The sequence below is a fragment of the Danio rerio genome, chromosome 6 (assembly GCF_052040795.2).
Source record: "Danio rerio strain M-AB ecotype USA chromosome 6, GRCz13ab, whole genome shotgun sequence".
NCBI classification, from domain to species: Eukaryota; Metazoa; Chordata; class Actinopteri; order Cypriniformes; family Danionidae; genus Danio; species Danio rerio.
This window is the reverse complement of record NC_141026.1, coordinates 56,831,978-56,845,000: the sequence shown is the minus strand read 5'-3', so window position 1 is coordinate 56,845,000 and position 13,023 is coordinate 56,831,978. Positions and strand designations below refer to the sequence as shown.

General features: G+C 32.0%; 3 protein-coding genes across 6 annotated transcripts in view; 2 read left to right on the top strand and 1 right to left on the bottom strand.

Annotated features, from left to right (window-relative positions):
• Positions 1-13,023, top strand: part of slc12a5a (solute carrier family 12 member 5a) — a 2,560,186-nt gene that overhangs the window by 1,757,579 nt on the left and 789,584 nt on the right. The gene's annotated exons all lie outside the window — the stretch shown is intronic.
• Positions 1-13,023, bottom strand: part of nav1b (neuron navigator 1b) — a 947,042-nt gene that overhangs the window by 903,831 nt on the left and 30,188 nt on the right. The window contains exon 2 of one of the 4 annotated variants that reach the window (XM_087258107.1): positions 10,070-10,177. The exons of the other annotated variants lie outside the window; for them this stretch is intronic. Within the exon in view, the coding sequence (XP_087114233.1) occupies positions 10,070-10,085 (16 nt within the window). The 5' untranslated portion in view covers positions 10,086-10,177. The remainder of the gene's footprint in view (positions 1-10,069; positions 10,178-13,023) is intronic. 4 annotated transcript variants of the gene reach the window in all.
• On the top strand, positions 60-7,230 carry csrp1b (cysteine and glycine-rich protein 1b). Its single transcript, NM_001080614.1, is given in 6 exon segments — positions 60-112; positions 602-711; positions 2,544-2,712; positions 4,121-4,250; positions 5,517-5,610; positions 6,908-7,230. Coding segments are annotated over 5 exon segments (579 nt in total). The 5' UTR covers positions 60-112; position 602; the 3' UTR covers positions 6,985-7,230.

The following is a 13,023-nucleotide window of genomic DNA, read 5'->3' as shown; positions in this document are numbered from 1 at the left end:
TTTCCTTCCCGCTCCTCATCTCTTCATCATTCTCATTCCCTCTGGATTCACATGAGGACTCAAACTCTCCTGATCTTCTAGGGATCCAGAATAACACAAACATTCATTAAAGGTAAGAGTTTTTGCATTTACAGACTGCTTTTTTGTTGTAAAATAAAAAAAGTACCAAAAACTTATACTAAATGTATGCATTTTTAAGATGATGTTGTAGAAGTACTGATCATTGTAAGTTCATGTCATGTTACTGTATCCAATGTAAACCATTTAAACTTGCTGTAAAGTGTTACCCACGATGAATTCAGTTTATGCAGTCTAGGCTGTAAAGTTACAGAACGCAAACAAATAAAAAAAGATGTTATCTATTATTAATATTTATGTACTTTCTGCCATTTGGAATATACTTCAGTGGCAGAAGTCTGATTCATCTCACTTTATCCATCCACAATTGACCTTCTAATAAAGAAAACGGAATAACATAGAATGGCAAAAATGTTGTATAAACACAATAAGGTGTAATGAAGATGACTGTTAGTATCTTTGAATTTATGAAATGATCAGTGCATCTTGTGATGAGTACATGTGCTAATAATAATAATATCAGGATGCCACTCGGAGGAGGAAACAAGTGTGGCTGCTGTAAGAAGACAGTGTATTTCGCAGAGGAGGTCCAGTGTGAAGGACAGAGCTTCCACAAGTCCTGCTTTCTGTGCAGTAAGTTATACATGTACAAAGGCAGGGGAATAGAGTGTTACTTGATTAGTAAGACTGTAAATAGTTTGGCCTCTGTTTTTATGTGACCAAAAAAGAATCTAGAAAAAAAAAATTGCTGCAGATAAAGCCTTTAGATGGACTCAATGGAAAGAAAAAACAACAACTCATAAATTATCAGGAAAAGGTTTGGTCAATGTTGGGTTGTGTATTTTACCTACCTGCATACCTACTATATCCAACCCCAATTTTTCATTAACATTTTTTACTAAACGAATCGTCTTTATATCTCAAATAACATGTTTTAGTTATTGTTTACATAACTTACTAATATATATTGTACAGTGATCACATCAAAGTATCTCAACTAACCAACTAACTAACTAACCAAACTTCTTATTTATAAGTAAAAATAAACATAGGCTGTTTTATTGCATTGTTAGCTAACTGGCTAACCACTGATGTAGAATGATTTTAACCAACCAACCAACCGACCAACCAACCAACCAACCAACCAAGACTGTTTAGTGTTGATATCACAGTATCTGTTGCTTGACAACAAATTAACAGATGCACTTTATTTACTAACTAACTAACTAACTAACTAACTAACTAACTAACTAACTAACTACATTTTAATGCAAATTTTCTATATAAAGAAGTTACTCTGCCCCATTTAGAGCATCATTACAGGCGTTGAACGTTATAATTATAGTGGTTTAAACAACAGATCTGCTACAGAGCAACAGCTTTTTTTTACATTGGTTTTTACATGGTTTATTATGTTTATTATTGTTTATTACATTTTTTACATTGTTTATTTAATAACCAACAAAACCAACCAACTAATTAACAAGCTGAACTGTTTTTCCTCATTTGTACTTCAACACATTACAAATTCTCACCACATATCCCCATTAACTAGGTAGAGAAGTAAATAATTTATAGAATCTGGTACTAGTAAACAAACTAACTCACTTTATTTCCAACTAATCTAGCTTAAAAAAAAAATAAATAAAATAATAATAATAATAAATGAAAAATCAATCACAAAACACACACTGATATTAAAAGCAGAAAGAATGTGCATGTTTACACGAGATTCTCTGTGTGGAAACGGGAGGTGATGGTTATTCCTGTAGAGAAAGGGTGGAAACCGGAAAACGGAAAGATCATTCACCGAGACCCCAGCCCAAAGGAAATTACTTTATTATTGATATTTTTCTAGAAAGAAATGAGCACAAACGTTTCTGATGGCTGTCATTTAAACTCTACAAGTCAAATCAGTTCATTTAATGTCATTGTTTGAGAATTTCAAACCGTGCAAATAAGCAGAGTGGAAAGCTGGCATGAGTTTGAAGTAAATCTTGTCTGTTGAACTGCGTGTCCATATTAGGTGCTGTACAAATGAATATCTCTCTGGATTTATCTGCCTTTTATGGCTGCACATCGTCTGACGGCAGATCAGGGGAACAAATGGGTGTTTATGTGTAGATGACACAAGGAGCGTCAAACATTACGTCACCAAATAGTAGTGAGATTGTACTTGTTTAAGGTTGTGCTCCAGTTTTTCTTACTCAAGACAACTTGAAGATGCTTTGCTGAATAAAGTTACCTAGAGCACCAGAGGAGAGCTTAATATCTTAAACTTTTTAGATGCATTACACTTTTGAACAGGAATGATGTTCCAGGATCAACATAGAGGTTATAACACCCACATATATAACACCCACACAGCTCATATGTATATTTTACCAGCTATTAAACTCAGTTTGTATAAATATAATCCGCTCCTTCATACTTACTAACTCTTTCTCTATGTCTGTTGAGCACAGTGGTGTGCAGAAAGAATCTGGACAGTACCACAGTAGCTGTGCATCAGGATGAGATCTACTGCAAATCCTGCTATGGCAAGAAATATGGCCCAAAAGGCTACGGCTTCGGTGGAGGAGCAGGAACTCTGAGCATGGACGGGGGTGAAGCTCTGGGAATCAAACCGGCTGGGTTAGTACTCGCCTTTAGTACTTCTAGTTTCACTCAACCCCTTCACGCAGCATTACCGGTACATTTCTGTAAAATATGCAAAAATACTTATTCAACACATTTCTAAACAATAGTTTTAATAACTTAATTCTAATAACGGATTTCTTTTATCTTTGCCATGATGACAGAACATAATATTTCACTGGATGTTTTTCAAGATACTAGTAATTCAGCTTAAAGTGACATTTAAAAGGCTTAACTAGCGTTATGATCAACAGCGATCAAGCGGCTGCAGATTGCCAAAGAACTACAAATCTGCCGGTATATGGACTACAATTTCCTTTATGCACCGCTCACACACACCTGTTCCAGATTCTGTTGATTTTACACACCCATGGCTGGGCAACGCAATCTCATAGCAATTCATAACTTTTTTGAATTTGTACAATCTAATTCGTACAATTAAGTAGGAATCACCCAATGACGGTTGGGGTTTGGGGTGGGGTTGGGTGACATGCCTCCTTTTTAAAGTCATACATTTTCCTATGATTGAATTCATACGAATTAGCCACTAAACTGACAAAACGTAAAGAACTTACGTTTCCTCGTGAAATCAAGCTGGGCTGGTAGCCGCTCATGAATTGATTACATGGACTTTATAAACGACACACACACACACACACACACACACACACACACACGCACTTCAGTGCTAAGTCTCGTTTACCCGTCGTTGTGAACATCACAACATGTTTTTCTTGCCTTATAGTGTAACAGGGTGTCCGCAGGGTTTTAAAAAGTATTAAAACTTGATAAATCAATTATGAGAAAATTAAGGCCTGTATAAAAGATATTAAAAAGTCTTCAAAATCGCATTTTTACAAGGTCTTAAATTTTGCACAAGTGTTGTCCAAAGTGTCTGACTCCCCCCCCCAAAAAAGCATAAAGGTATTTATTTTCTTCAATCCACGCGATTGGTTCAGCCTGGGCACATCCAGCCATGCTCCTCTGTCTGGGTGATGTCGGTGATATCACGTAACTTGACAAACACTCCCGTGTTGATGGGTATTTTGACGGTCCTCACATGTGGCAAAACCACAGAGTGAAACAGACGGCAAAATGGGAAGGGGGCTAATAATATTGACCTTAAAATTAAAAATTAAAAACTGCTTTTATTCTAGCCGAAATAACAATTAAGACTTTCTCCAGAATAAATAATATTATAGGAAATACTGCGAAAAATTTCTTCCTCTGTTGAAAATGACTTAATTCACAGGAGGGTAAATAATTTTGACTTTAACTGTGTGTAACATCATATGTACTGATTAAAATCCATTCTAGTCATTTTTTTACAGCAATTAACCAGTATTATTGTTTGTTGTTGTTGCTTTTTACAATGTAAATTAAATCTTGTGCATTTGTGACCCAGAGAAACATCTCATCGTCCGACCAACAACCCCAACCCATCAAAATTTGCACAGAAGCTCGGCGGTTCAGATGTTTGTCCTCGCTGTGGAAATGCTGTTTATGCCGCAGAGAAGGTGGTTGGAGGAGGAAACGTGAGTTGTTGTTTATTTTTTATTTATTTATTTATTTTAGTCATCGCTTTAGTTTAGGTAACAATTCCCAGCATTACCTATTGACTTATTAAATTTGCAGTACAAACACACACGTGTTTACTGACACTGTGGCTATTGTGATTATACATGACTGAGCCATTTTAAACGTTTTAAACTTGTAAAACTCAATCTTGAGGTGCAGCTGATCACAGAGAGCTGGACAGATCTTTTTAATGTCAGTTTTTTAGCAAATCCTGTTCTGTGGACGTTTATACACAGTACAGTAGGTGGGGGAAAACAGACTCCTACATGTTGTGGTGGGCCTGAAAATAACTGAGATTTGGATAATGTTTTAACATCAGAATTTTTTTAAAAAGAGACTTGTTTATTTAACTTCAGTATGACTGCAGACACAACATATACCTACACACACACACACACACCTGCCCAAAAAGCTTTATATATTTAGTTTTAGTAATAGTTATAATTAGTTATTAATAAAGATATTAACTGTTCATTAGTGGTTATATAAAGTATGATCTTATTCCGGATCTCTAATCCCACTTAAACTCAAATTCTACATAGTGCTAGTAGTGCTAGTTAATGGTTTGTTAATACTGTGAATTGTGCCCTAAACAACAGTGTTACTGGATTAGGGATGCAGAATAAGATTTAACATCGCTAATATTGTATGAAGTTGATATGTATTTATGTAAGATTTATTCAAATGTTCTAAACATAATTTTTTTCATTTGCATTTATATTTATCTGCTTAATTTATGCAAATTGCCCTTATAAATAATTTTCTTAAATTTGTTTTAAAACAGCATTTCATTTTTAAATATTTATAATACGTGTTTTTATTTAATTGGTTTACATAAATAAAAAAATAATCTTATTTATATGTAATATTAATATTGATAATACTTTTATTAGTTTTTTTTATTTGTAAGAACTTTAGATTTATATGAATTATTTTCTTTGTTCTATTCATGTAATTTATTTTGAAAATAACATTACTAAAGCCAAACCTCATTTGGCAGATTTCCGTATTCATTTGGAGAAACATTTTTGTTGCCAGAAGAGTCTTTGTATGAAGTGCTATAAATATTACAGTGCAAATATAACCCCCCCTCTGTCCTAACCTACCCTCACTTGTTAGACCAAATCAGCACAGATACTGCAGGAATGGTTGATGCTTTATAATCAGACTAACATGACAAACCTTGGCCATCATTGTTTTGTCATTTGTGTTTCTTCATTCAGTCTTGGCATAAAAGCTGCTTCAGATGCGCAAAGTGTGGAAAAAGTCTGGAATCCACCACACTAGCTGATAAAGATGGAGAGATTTACTGTAAAGGTTTGTATGAAACATTACACTGTATATATTAATGTAATTTATATTAAAATAGCATTGCGTTAATGTTATTAATTTCTAATACTAAGAATAATAATTTAATTTAACAGGTCTATATTATTGTTATATATACAACATTTATATTTGTTAAATATTATATATTTATATATGTTATATTTATAACATTTATTGTAAGATTTATATTTTTAATTGTTTATACATTTTTAATACTTTTTAGTAATAATAATAATAATAATAATAATAATAATAATATATTTTTACTATTTTTGCTGCTTGTTACAAGGTGCTATGCTAAGAACTTTGGACTTATATTATTTTCTTTGTTTAATTAATACAACGTATTTGGAAAATAACATTGATATTATTATTCTCTAATATTAAGATTATTAATTTATAACACTTCTATTTGTTTATCTATTTTTTTACAGTTGCATAATTAAAATATTGTATATATTTAATATAAAAATATATTAAAATTTTCTACATTTAATTTGCATTTATAATTATATGACTAATTTCCTAATATGACTAATTGTTGTCATCTTAAATATCTGAATTTAATTAATTTTTTGAAAACTAATTTTATTTATTTAATTTTTTATTTATAATTATGTATATATATCCAATTAGATTTACCTAAAATAAAATTTCATATTTAGATTTTTTAAATATTTTTTATATTGTTCTTTTACATTTAATGTGTTTTTGGATTTTATTTATAATATTATTAACTTTGGACTTATTGAAAACAAATTATATTTATTTTAATTTTTATTTATATTTATGTATATTTATAATTATTTTAATATATAATATTATTTATCGCAAGATTTTCATATTTTAAACTTGTTAAATAGTTAGCTACAGTAATTTATATGTAATAATAATAATAATAATCATTATTATTATTATTATTATTATTATTATTATTATTATTTATTTTTTACTGCTATTTTCAGGGTGCTATGCCAAGAACTTTGGACTTATTGAAAACAAATTATATTTATTTTAATTTTTATTTATATTTATGTATATTTATAATTATTTTAATTTATAATATTATTTATCGCAAGATTTTTATATTTTAAACTTGTTAAATAGTTAACTACAGTAATTTATATGTAATAATAATAATAATAATAATAATAATAATAATAATAATAATAATAATAATAATAAATAATAATAATAATAATAATAATAATAATTATTATTATTATTATTATTATTATTATTATTATTATTAATATTATTAATAATTTTTTACTGCCATTTTCAGGGTGCTATGCCAAGAACTTTGGACCAAAGGGCTTTGGGTTTGGTCAGGGAGCTGGTGCTTTGGCTCATTCCCAGTAAATATAGAAGACATTGGTTAAACCAGGAGGACAAACTACTCACTTACCAACTATAAACCTCCAGCTGTCTGAAAAATACACACATGCGTGCCTTTTTTTGGTGCTCAGTATTTGTACTAATTCCAATAAACAACATTTCATGTGGAATCAAATCCTGTATTATCAACCGTTTATTGTCCAGTACAGCATCATATATTTTCTGTTCAATAAATGTATTATTTGTTAATAAAGATTCAGATGCTCAATATAAAGGATTACAGCAATTCTCACACATCATGAAACAGCATATCTGACAGCATGTCTGAGAAATGCACAAAGAAACATCCTTTTCTGGTGTATTTCAGCTACTAAATCCAACAAACAGTGTTTTGAGCAATAGACATTTTACAATTAAACTGGGAAAGTTTTAAATAAATGACATTAAATTAATACATTAAGAGACATTATACGAACAGTATATGCTTTATCTGAGAAATACAGAGAAATAAATGCCTTTTTACTGGTGCACACTAAATCATTTCCACACTGATAAAACTGGGTAGTTCTTAAATAAATGCAAATTATTGGCATAATATGCAATTCTCTGACAGCATGCCTACTTTTAAAACTATAACTACATTGACTACATTGATAAATTGACCTTTATATAGTCTGTAAATAGTCAGTTTACAAAAGGATACAGAAATTTTGAAGACATACTCTCTTAGAAGACTTGCTTTGCTAATGACATCATACACACATCGAAAGCACAAGTGTGATGAAGAACAAAGTGTGTTTGTGTCTCTGAGCTGTCACGGGTCGGCTCTAAGGATCCGCAGTGCTTTCATCGCCACACCAAAGACTGCGATTCACAAATCAAACAATGGATGCCAATGAGCAAAACTGATCTCAGAGCAGCTGCTGGTGGAAACCAATAAACAGGGCATTTCCACTACAATTAAATTACTGAGCACATGCAAAAAAAAAAAAAAAAAAAAAAAAAAAAGCAGCCAAGGCTTATTATAAAGTCACTGTCTATATTTTTGCAAATCTGAAATATATTGCTTTTGGTACACTTTGTTTTTATTTTGTTTAAAAATAATGCAAATGTGATATAAAGTCACAAGTGTCTCGTGGGTATTTAATAATGTTTAGCCTTATTGTAGGTGCCTCCCTCTCTGCAAAAACTATATTGCTCAGACAACTGTATTTCCTCTGAGCAAAAAAAAATTGCGATCACACATTAATATTATTATTATATTTAAACTGCATTTTTTCTTTAACTAAACAGAGTACTGTAATTGGTCAAGCGCGGAAACGTCAGTTTTGTAATAACCCGAACTAAACTGAGCGGACTTTAGTGTAACGTTATATCTGTCATAAATGAGTGGACAGGTGGATTTAACAAACGCGAGAGAAAGAGGAGAGGAGGCATCTTCATTGAGGCATTTTCCATACACACCATCTTTAAACAGACCTATGATCAGGAGAATGAGGGTACAGAAGAAGACGTTATGGTAACTTTAAATGATGAGAAGCTAGCATTAACCAGGCGGAGGAGGCTAACGGCAGCGCATCGCGGACTGGATTCAAAGTGTGAGAGACAGACAGAAAAGGAGAGAGAGAGGGAGAGAGAGAGAAAGGCCCAGAACAGGAGAGAGACGGGAGAGAAGAGGTATAGTGTGTGTGATTTCGGATATTTTTAGGTTTATAATCAAGTCTTCATCACGAGAAGAGTAGAGAAAATACAGGGAGAGGAGGAGAGAGACAGTAAATCAGTGTTTGTATTATGAAAGACTCAGATTGATAGAACTCAGATTCATATAACTGGATTGGAGAAGCATTGTGCGTTAATAATATGCTTTATAAGTTTGTAAAAGCAATACATTAAAATACCCTTAAATACCCTAAAAAGGCTAATATATATATATATATATATATATATATATATATATATATATATATATATATATATATATATATATATATATAGTTTTATTAGTATTTTTATTTAATGCTTTGAAAAATAAGTTAAATCTTTGTAGACTATAAATACATATGTACTATATAGCATTTATTTAAATTTGTGGGCAACAAATTATAGATTCATTTTATTTAAAAATTATTATATTATTCTTATTTTTTAAATTCAACTATAGGGGTGCGGCCAGGTAGGGGGCCTTACAAGACAATGTGCCCAGGGGCCCCTGAGTTCTTAATCCGGGCCTGAAACTAATCGAGTCCTTCAGGCGTGTTTGAAACCTACAGGTAAGTATGTTGGAGCAGGGTTGGAACTAAACTGTGCAGGGCTTCGGCCCTCCAGGAATTGAGTTTGACACCCCTGATTTATAGGATAAACACATTTGGGTTTATTTGCATTATTATCCATTTTTATACAAAGCATTTATTTGCATTATTAGCAATAAAATATTTTTTTCTATTAAACAAATATTTTTTATTAAAAACATTTAATATAAAATGTTCTTAAAATTACACACAAAATTAAATAAAAAATGTTTTTTAGCTTAGTGTCCAACGGTGTGTGGCTTAACCCCCCGGGGTCGAAGATGGCGTATACGCGTTTTGAAGTGTCATCTCCTCAAACCGCTAAAATTAACTTAAATCACACTTTCGGTTTTGATCATACAGATAAGATCAATACATCAATCGAATCTGTTAAGTGTCTATTTTTTATAGTGTACACTCACAATGACAACAAACGTGTGTGCTTTTGCAAAATAAGAACAAACAGTGTAGGCAATCTGTCTTTTCTCTCTCCGTGAACAGTTTTTAGAAACACATCAGTAAAATGCACTGAAACTCTGCGAAAACAAAACACACAGACATGAGACCCATATCTATAGAAAGTTTGAAGTGTCTACTTTTAAATGCAGTGAGTGCATGTTGAAAACTAATGCATGCCTTAAGATATATGTGAAGAGAATTTATAAGTAACTTTATCAGTAGATTTTCTATATGTAAGTTTACAGAGTTTTGTGTACCGACTCTCACAAGTGTATCTCCAGTTATTTTGTGTGATAGTTCAATATATTTTAAATAAACTGCAAAAAAAAAAAAAAATCAATTCTTCTCTCTTAGTCACATACCTGTCTGATGGTTCATTATGCAGGTCTTTGTCTTCTGTGTGTAAATCGCTGCATTAGCAATGATAGTTTACACCTTCTCGCATAGACCATTTTTACAGAAGCGTAGAGCTGCCACCGAGGTAAAAAAAAAAAAAAATCTGAGCTTTATCACATTTGTACAATATAATTATCACGTTCTTACAATAAAAGATCACGTTTGTACAATATACTTTTCTCGTTCTTACAATATAATATCACGTTTGTACAATATACTTTTCTCGTTCTTACAATATAATATCACGTTTGTACAATATACTTTTCTCGTTCTTACAATATAAGATCACGTTTGTACAATATACTTTTCTCGTTCTTACAATATAATATCACGTTTGTACAATATACTTTTCTCGTTCTTACAATATAATGTCACGTTTGTACAATATACTTTTCTCGTTCTTACAATATAAGATCACGTTTGTACATTATAATATCACGTTTGTACAATATACTTTTCACGTTCTTACAATATAATATCACGTTTGTACAATATACTTTTCTCGTTCTTACAATATAATGTCACGTTTGTACAATATACTTTTTTTACGTTCTTACAATATAAGATCACGTTTGTACATTATAATATCACGTTTGTACAATATACTTTTCACGTTCTTACAATATAATATCACGTTTGTACAATATAATTATCACGTTCTTACAATATAATATCACGTTTGCACAATATACTTTTCACGTTCTTACAATATAATATCACGTTTGTACATTATAATATCACGTTTGTACAATATACTTTTCTCGTTCTTACAATATAAGATCACGTTTGTACATTATAATATCACGTTTGTACAATATACTTTTCTCGTTCTTACAATATAATATCACGTTTGTACAATATACTTTTCACGTTCTTACAATAAAATATCACGTTTGTACATTATAATATCACATTTGTACAATATACTTTTCTCGTTCTTACAATATAATATCACGTTTGTACAATATACTTTTCTCGTTCTTACAATATAATATCACGTTTGTACAATATACTTTTCTCGTTCTTACAATATAAGATCACGTTTGTACAATATAATTATCACATTCTTACCATATAAGATCACGTTTGTACAATATAATATCAAGTTTGTACCATATACTTTTCACGTTCTTACAATATAAGATCACGTTTGTACATTATAATATCACGTTTGTACAATATACTTTTCACGTTCTTACAATATAATATCACGTTTGTACAATATAATTATCACGTTCTTACAATATAATATCATGTTTGTACAATATAATTATCATGTTCTTACAATATAATATCAATATCAATATCTTTACTTTGGCCAATTGGTGAAGTTTTTTTCCCTCTCTGCTGTCGCCTCTAGCTTGCATGGTTTGGGATCTGAGCTGTGCATCGATGGATTTGCTCTTCAGTGTTTGGACTCCCTGTAGTGATTTTTAAATCACACTGAACTGAGCTAAACTGAACTGAACTTAAACACTAAAAAACTGAACTACAATGTTCCAATTTACTATGACCTTTTATGTGAAGCTGCTTTGACACAATCTACACTGTAAAATCGCTATACAAAAATAGTTGGAGTGAATTGAACTTTCGTAGATTGTTTTAATATAAAAAATACTGTCATAAAAAACAACTATGCTACAAAAATGGTTTCTCATCCAAATTTCGGTAAACTTTGACACTGGCGAAAACCTCGGAAGCATGCCATGATTAACCCTTGAGTAAAAACCGTAAAACTTTTAAATTCAATAGGATGACCCTTTTTCACATGGCTATACTTACACAAACACCACAACACTCAAAAGAAAAACACAAAAAGGCATCATACAGTATGTCTTTAAAATCACCCAATTTTCATTCTAGCTTGAACTGTCCAATTCAACAACAATTTGCTCCCTGAAAAAGCGTAAATTGTCACCAGAGGGCGCCACATCTCATTCTACCAGTGAAAGGAAAGCATGTGTTTTACAGTAAGTGAATTGTATGTGTTTTCAATTATCAAATAACACATCCTAACACTGAGAATGTATATTGTTCACACTTGTTCAATCAAGTAACTTTGGGCAGAAATAAAAACCGTCTCTACTGTCTACATACAGTGAGATGAGTGCGAGTCTGGCTAGTGTTTGTATAAGAGCTTAACAGAATATAAAAAGCAGGTGATAATTTGTGTCTGGAGCTCAGAGTTTTTAACAGACTCTGAAGGAAGAATGATATTGTTAAACTGCAGTAGGAGAGACTGGGGCTTGTTGTCACGCAGGAAATGTGTTTTTAAGGTTGATATCTTTGGTGAAAGCACTTCAGAGTTAATATATAGACAATTACGTCTTTTAAAGTTATATATTTGTCTAGCTGGTTGGGTAAGGAAACAGGATGGATAGAAGGATGGACAGACGGACAGACAGATAGATGGACAGAAGGACAGGCAGACAGAGGGATAGATAGACGGACGGACAGACAGACAGGCAAACAGACAGACACACAATGTCAGGCAGACACCAGACAGCCAGACAGACAGACACATGACAGACAGAAAAAGAGTCAGCCAAACAGACAGACAGAGAGTCAGCAAAACAGACAGACAAACACAAGACAGACAGCCAGAAAAACAGCAAGAAAGCTTACCCCCGATTTACAGAGGGTGTCAACACTTCCCATTCACTTTGAATTGGTGACGTCAAGTGTTGTCGTACTGAATTGTGGATCCTATCGCTGTAGAAGATGGGAATTTCTCAACTTCAAGTGCCAACGGAATTGTCAGCCAATCAAATCACTTTTTGGAAATACACTGGCTGCTGTCTGAGCTGGTGTCGTCAAAGTCCCTTTAGGGCAAGTCATTTCACATGGCAGCCATATTTGAAAAACCTCTCGGGCATTATGCTCGGGCATTCTGTTTGAATGGGGAAACATCAAATTCTCC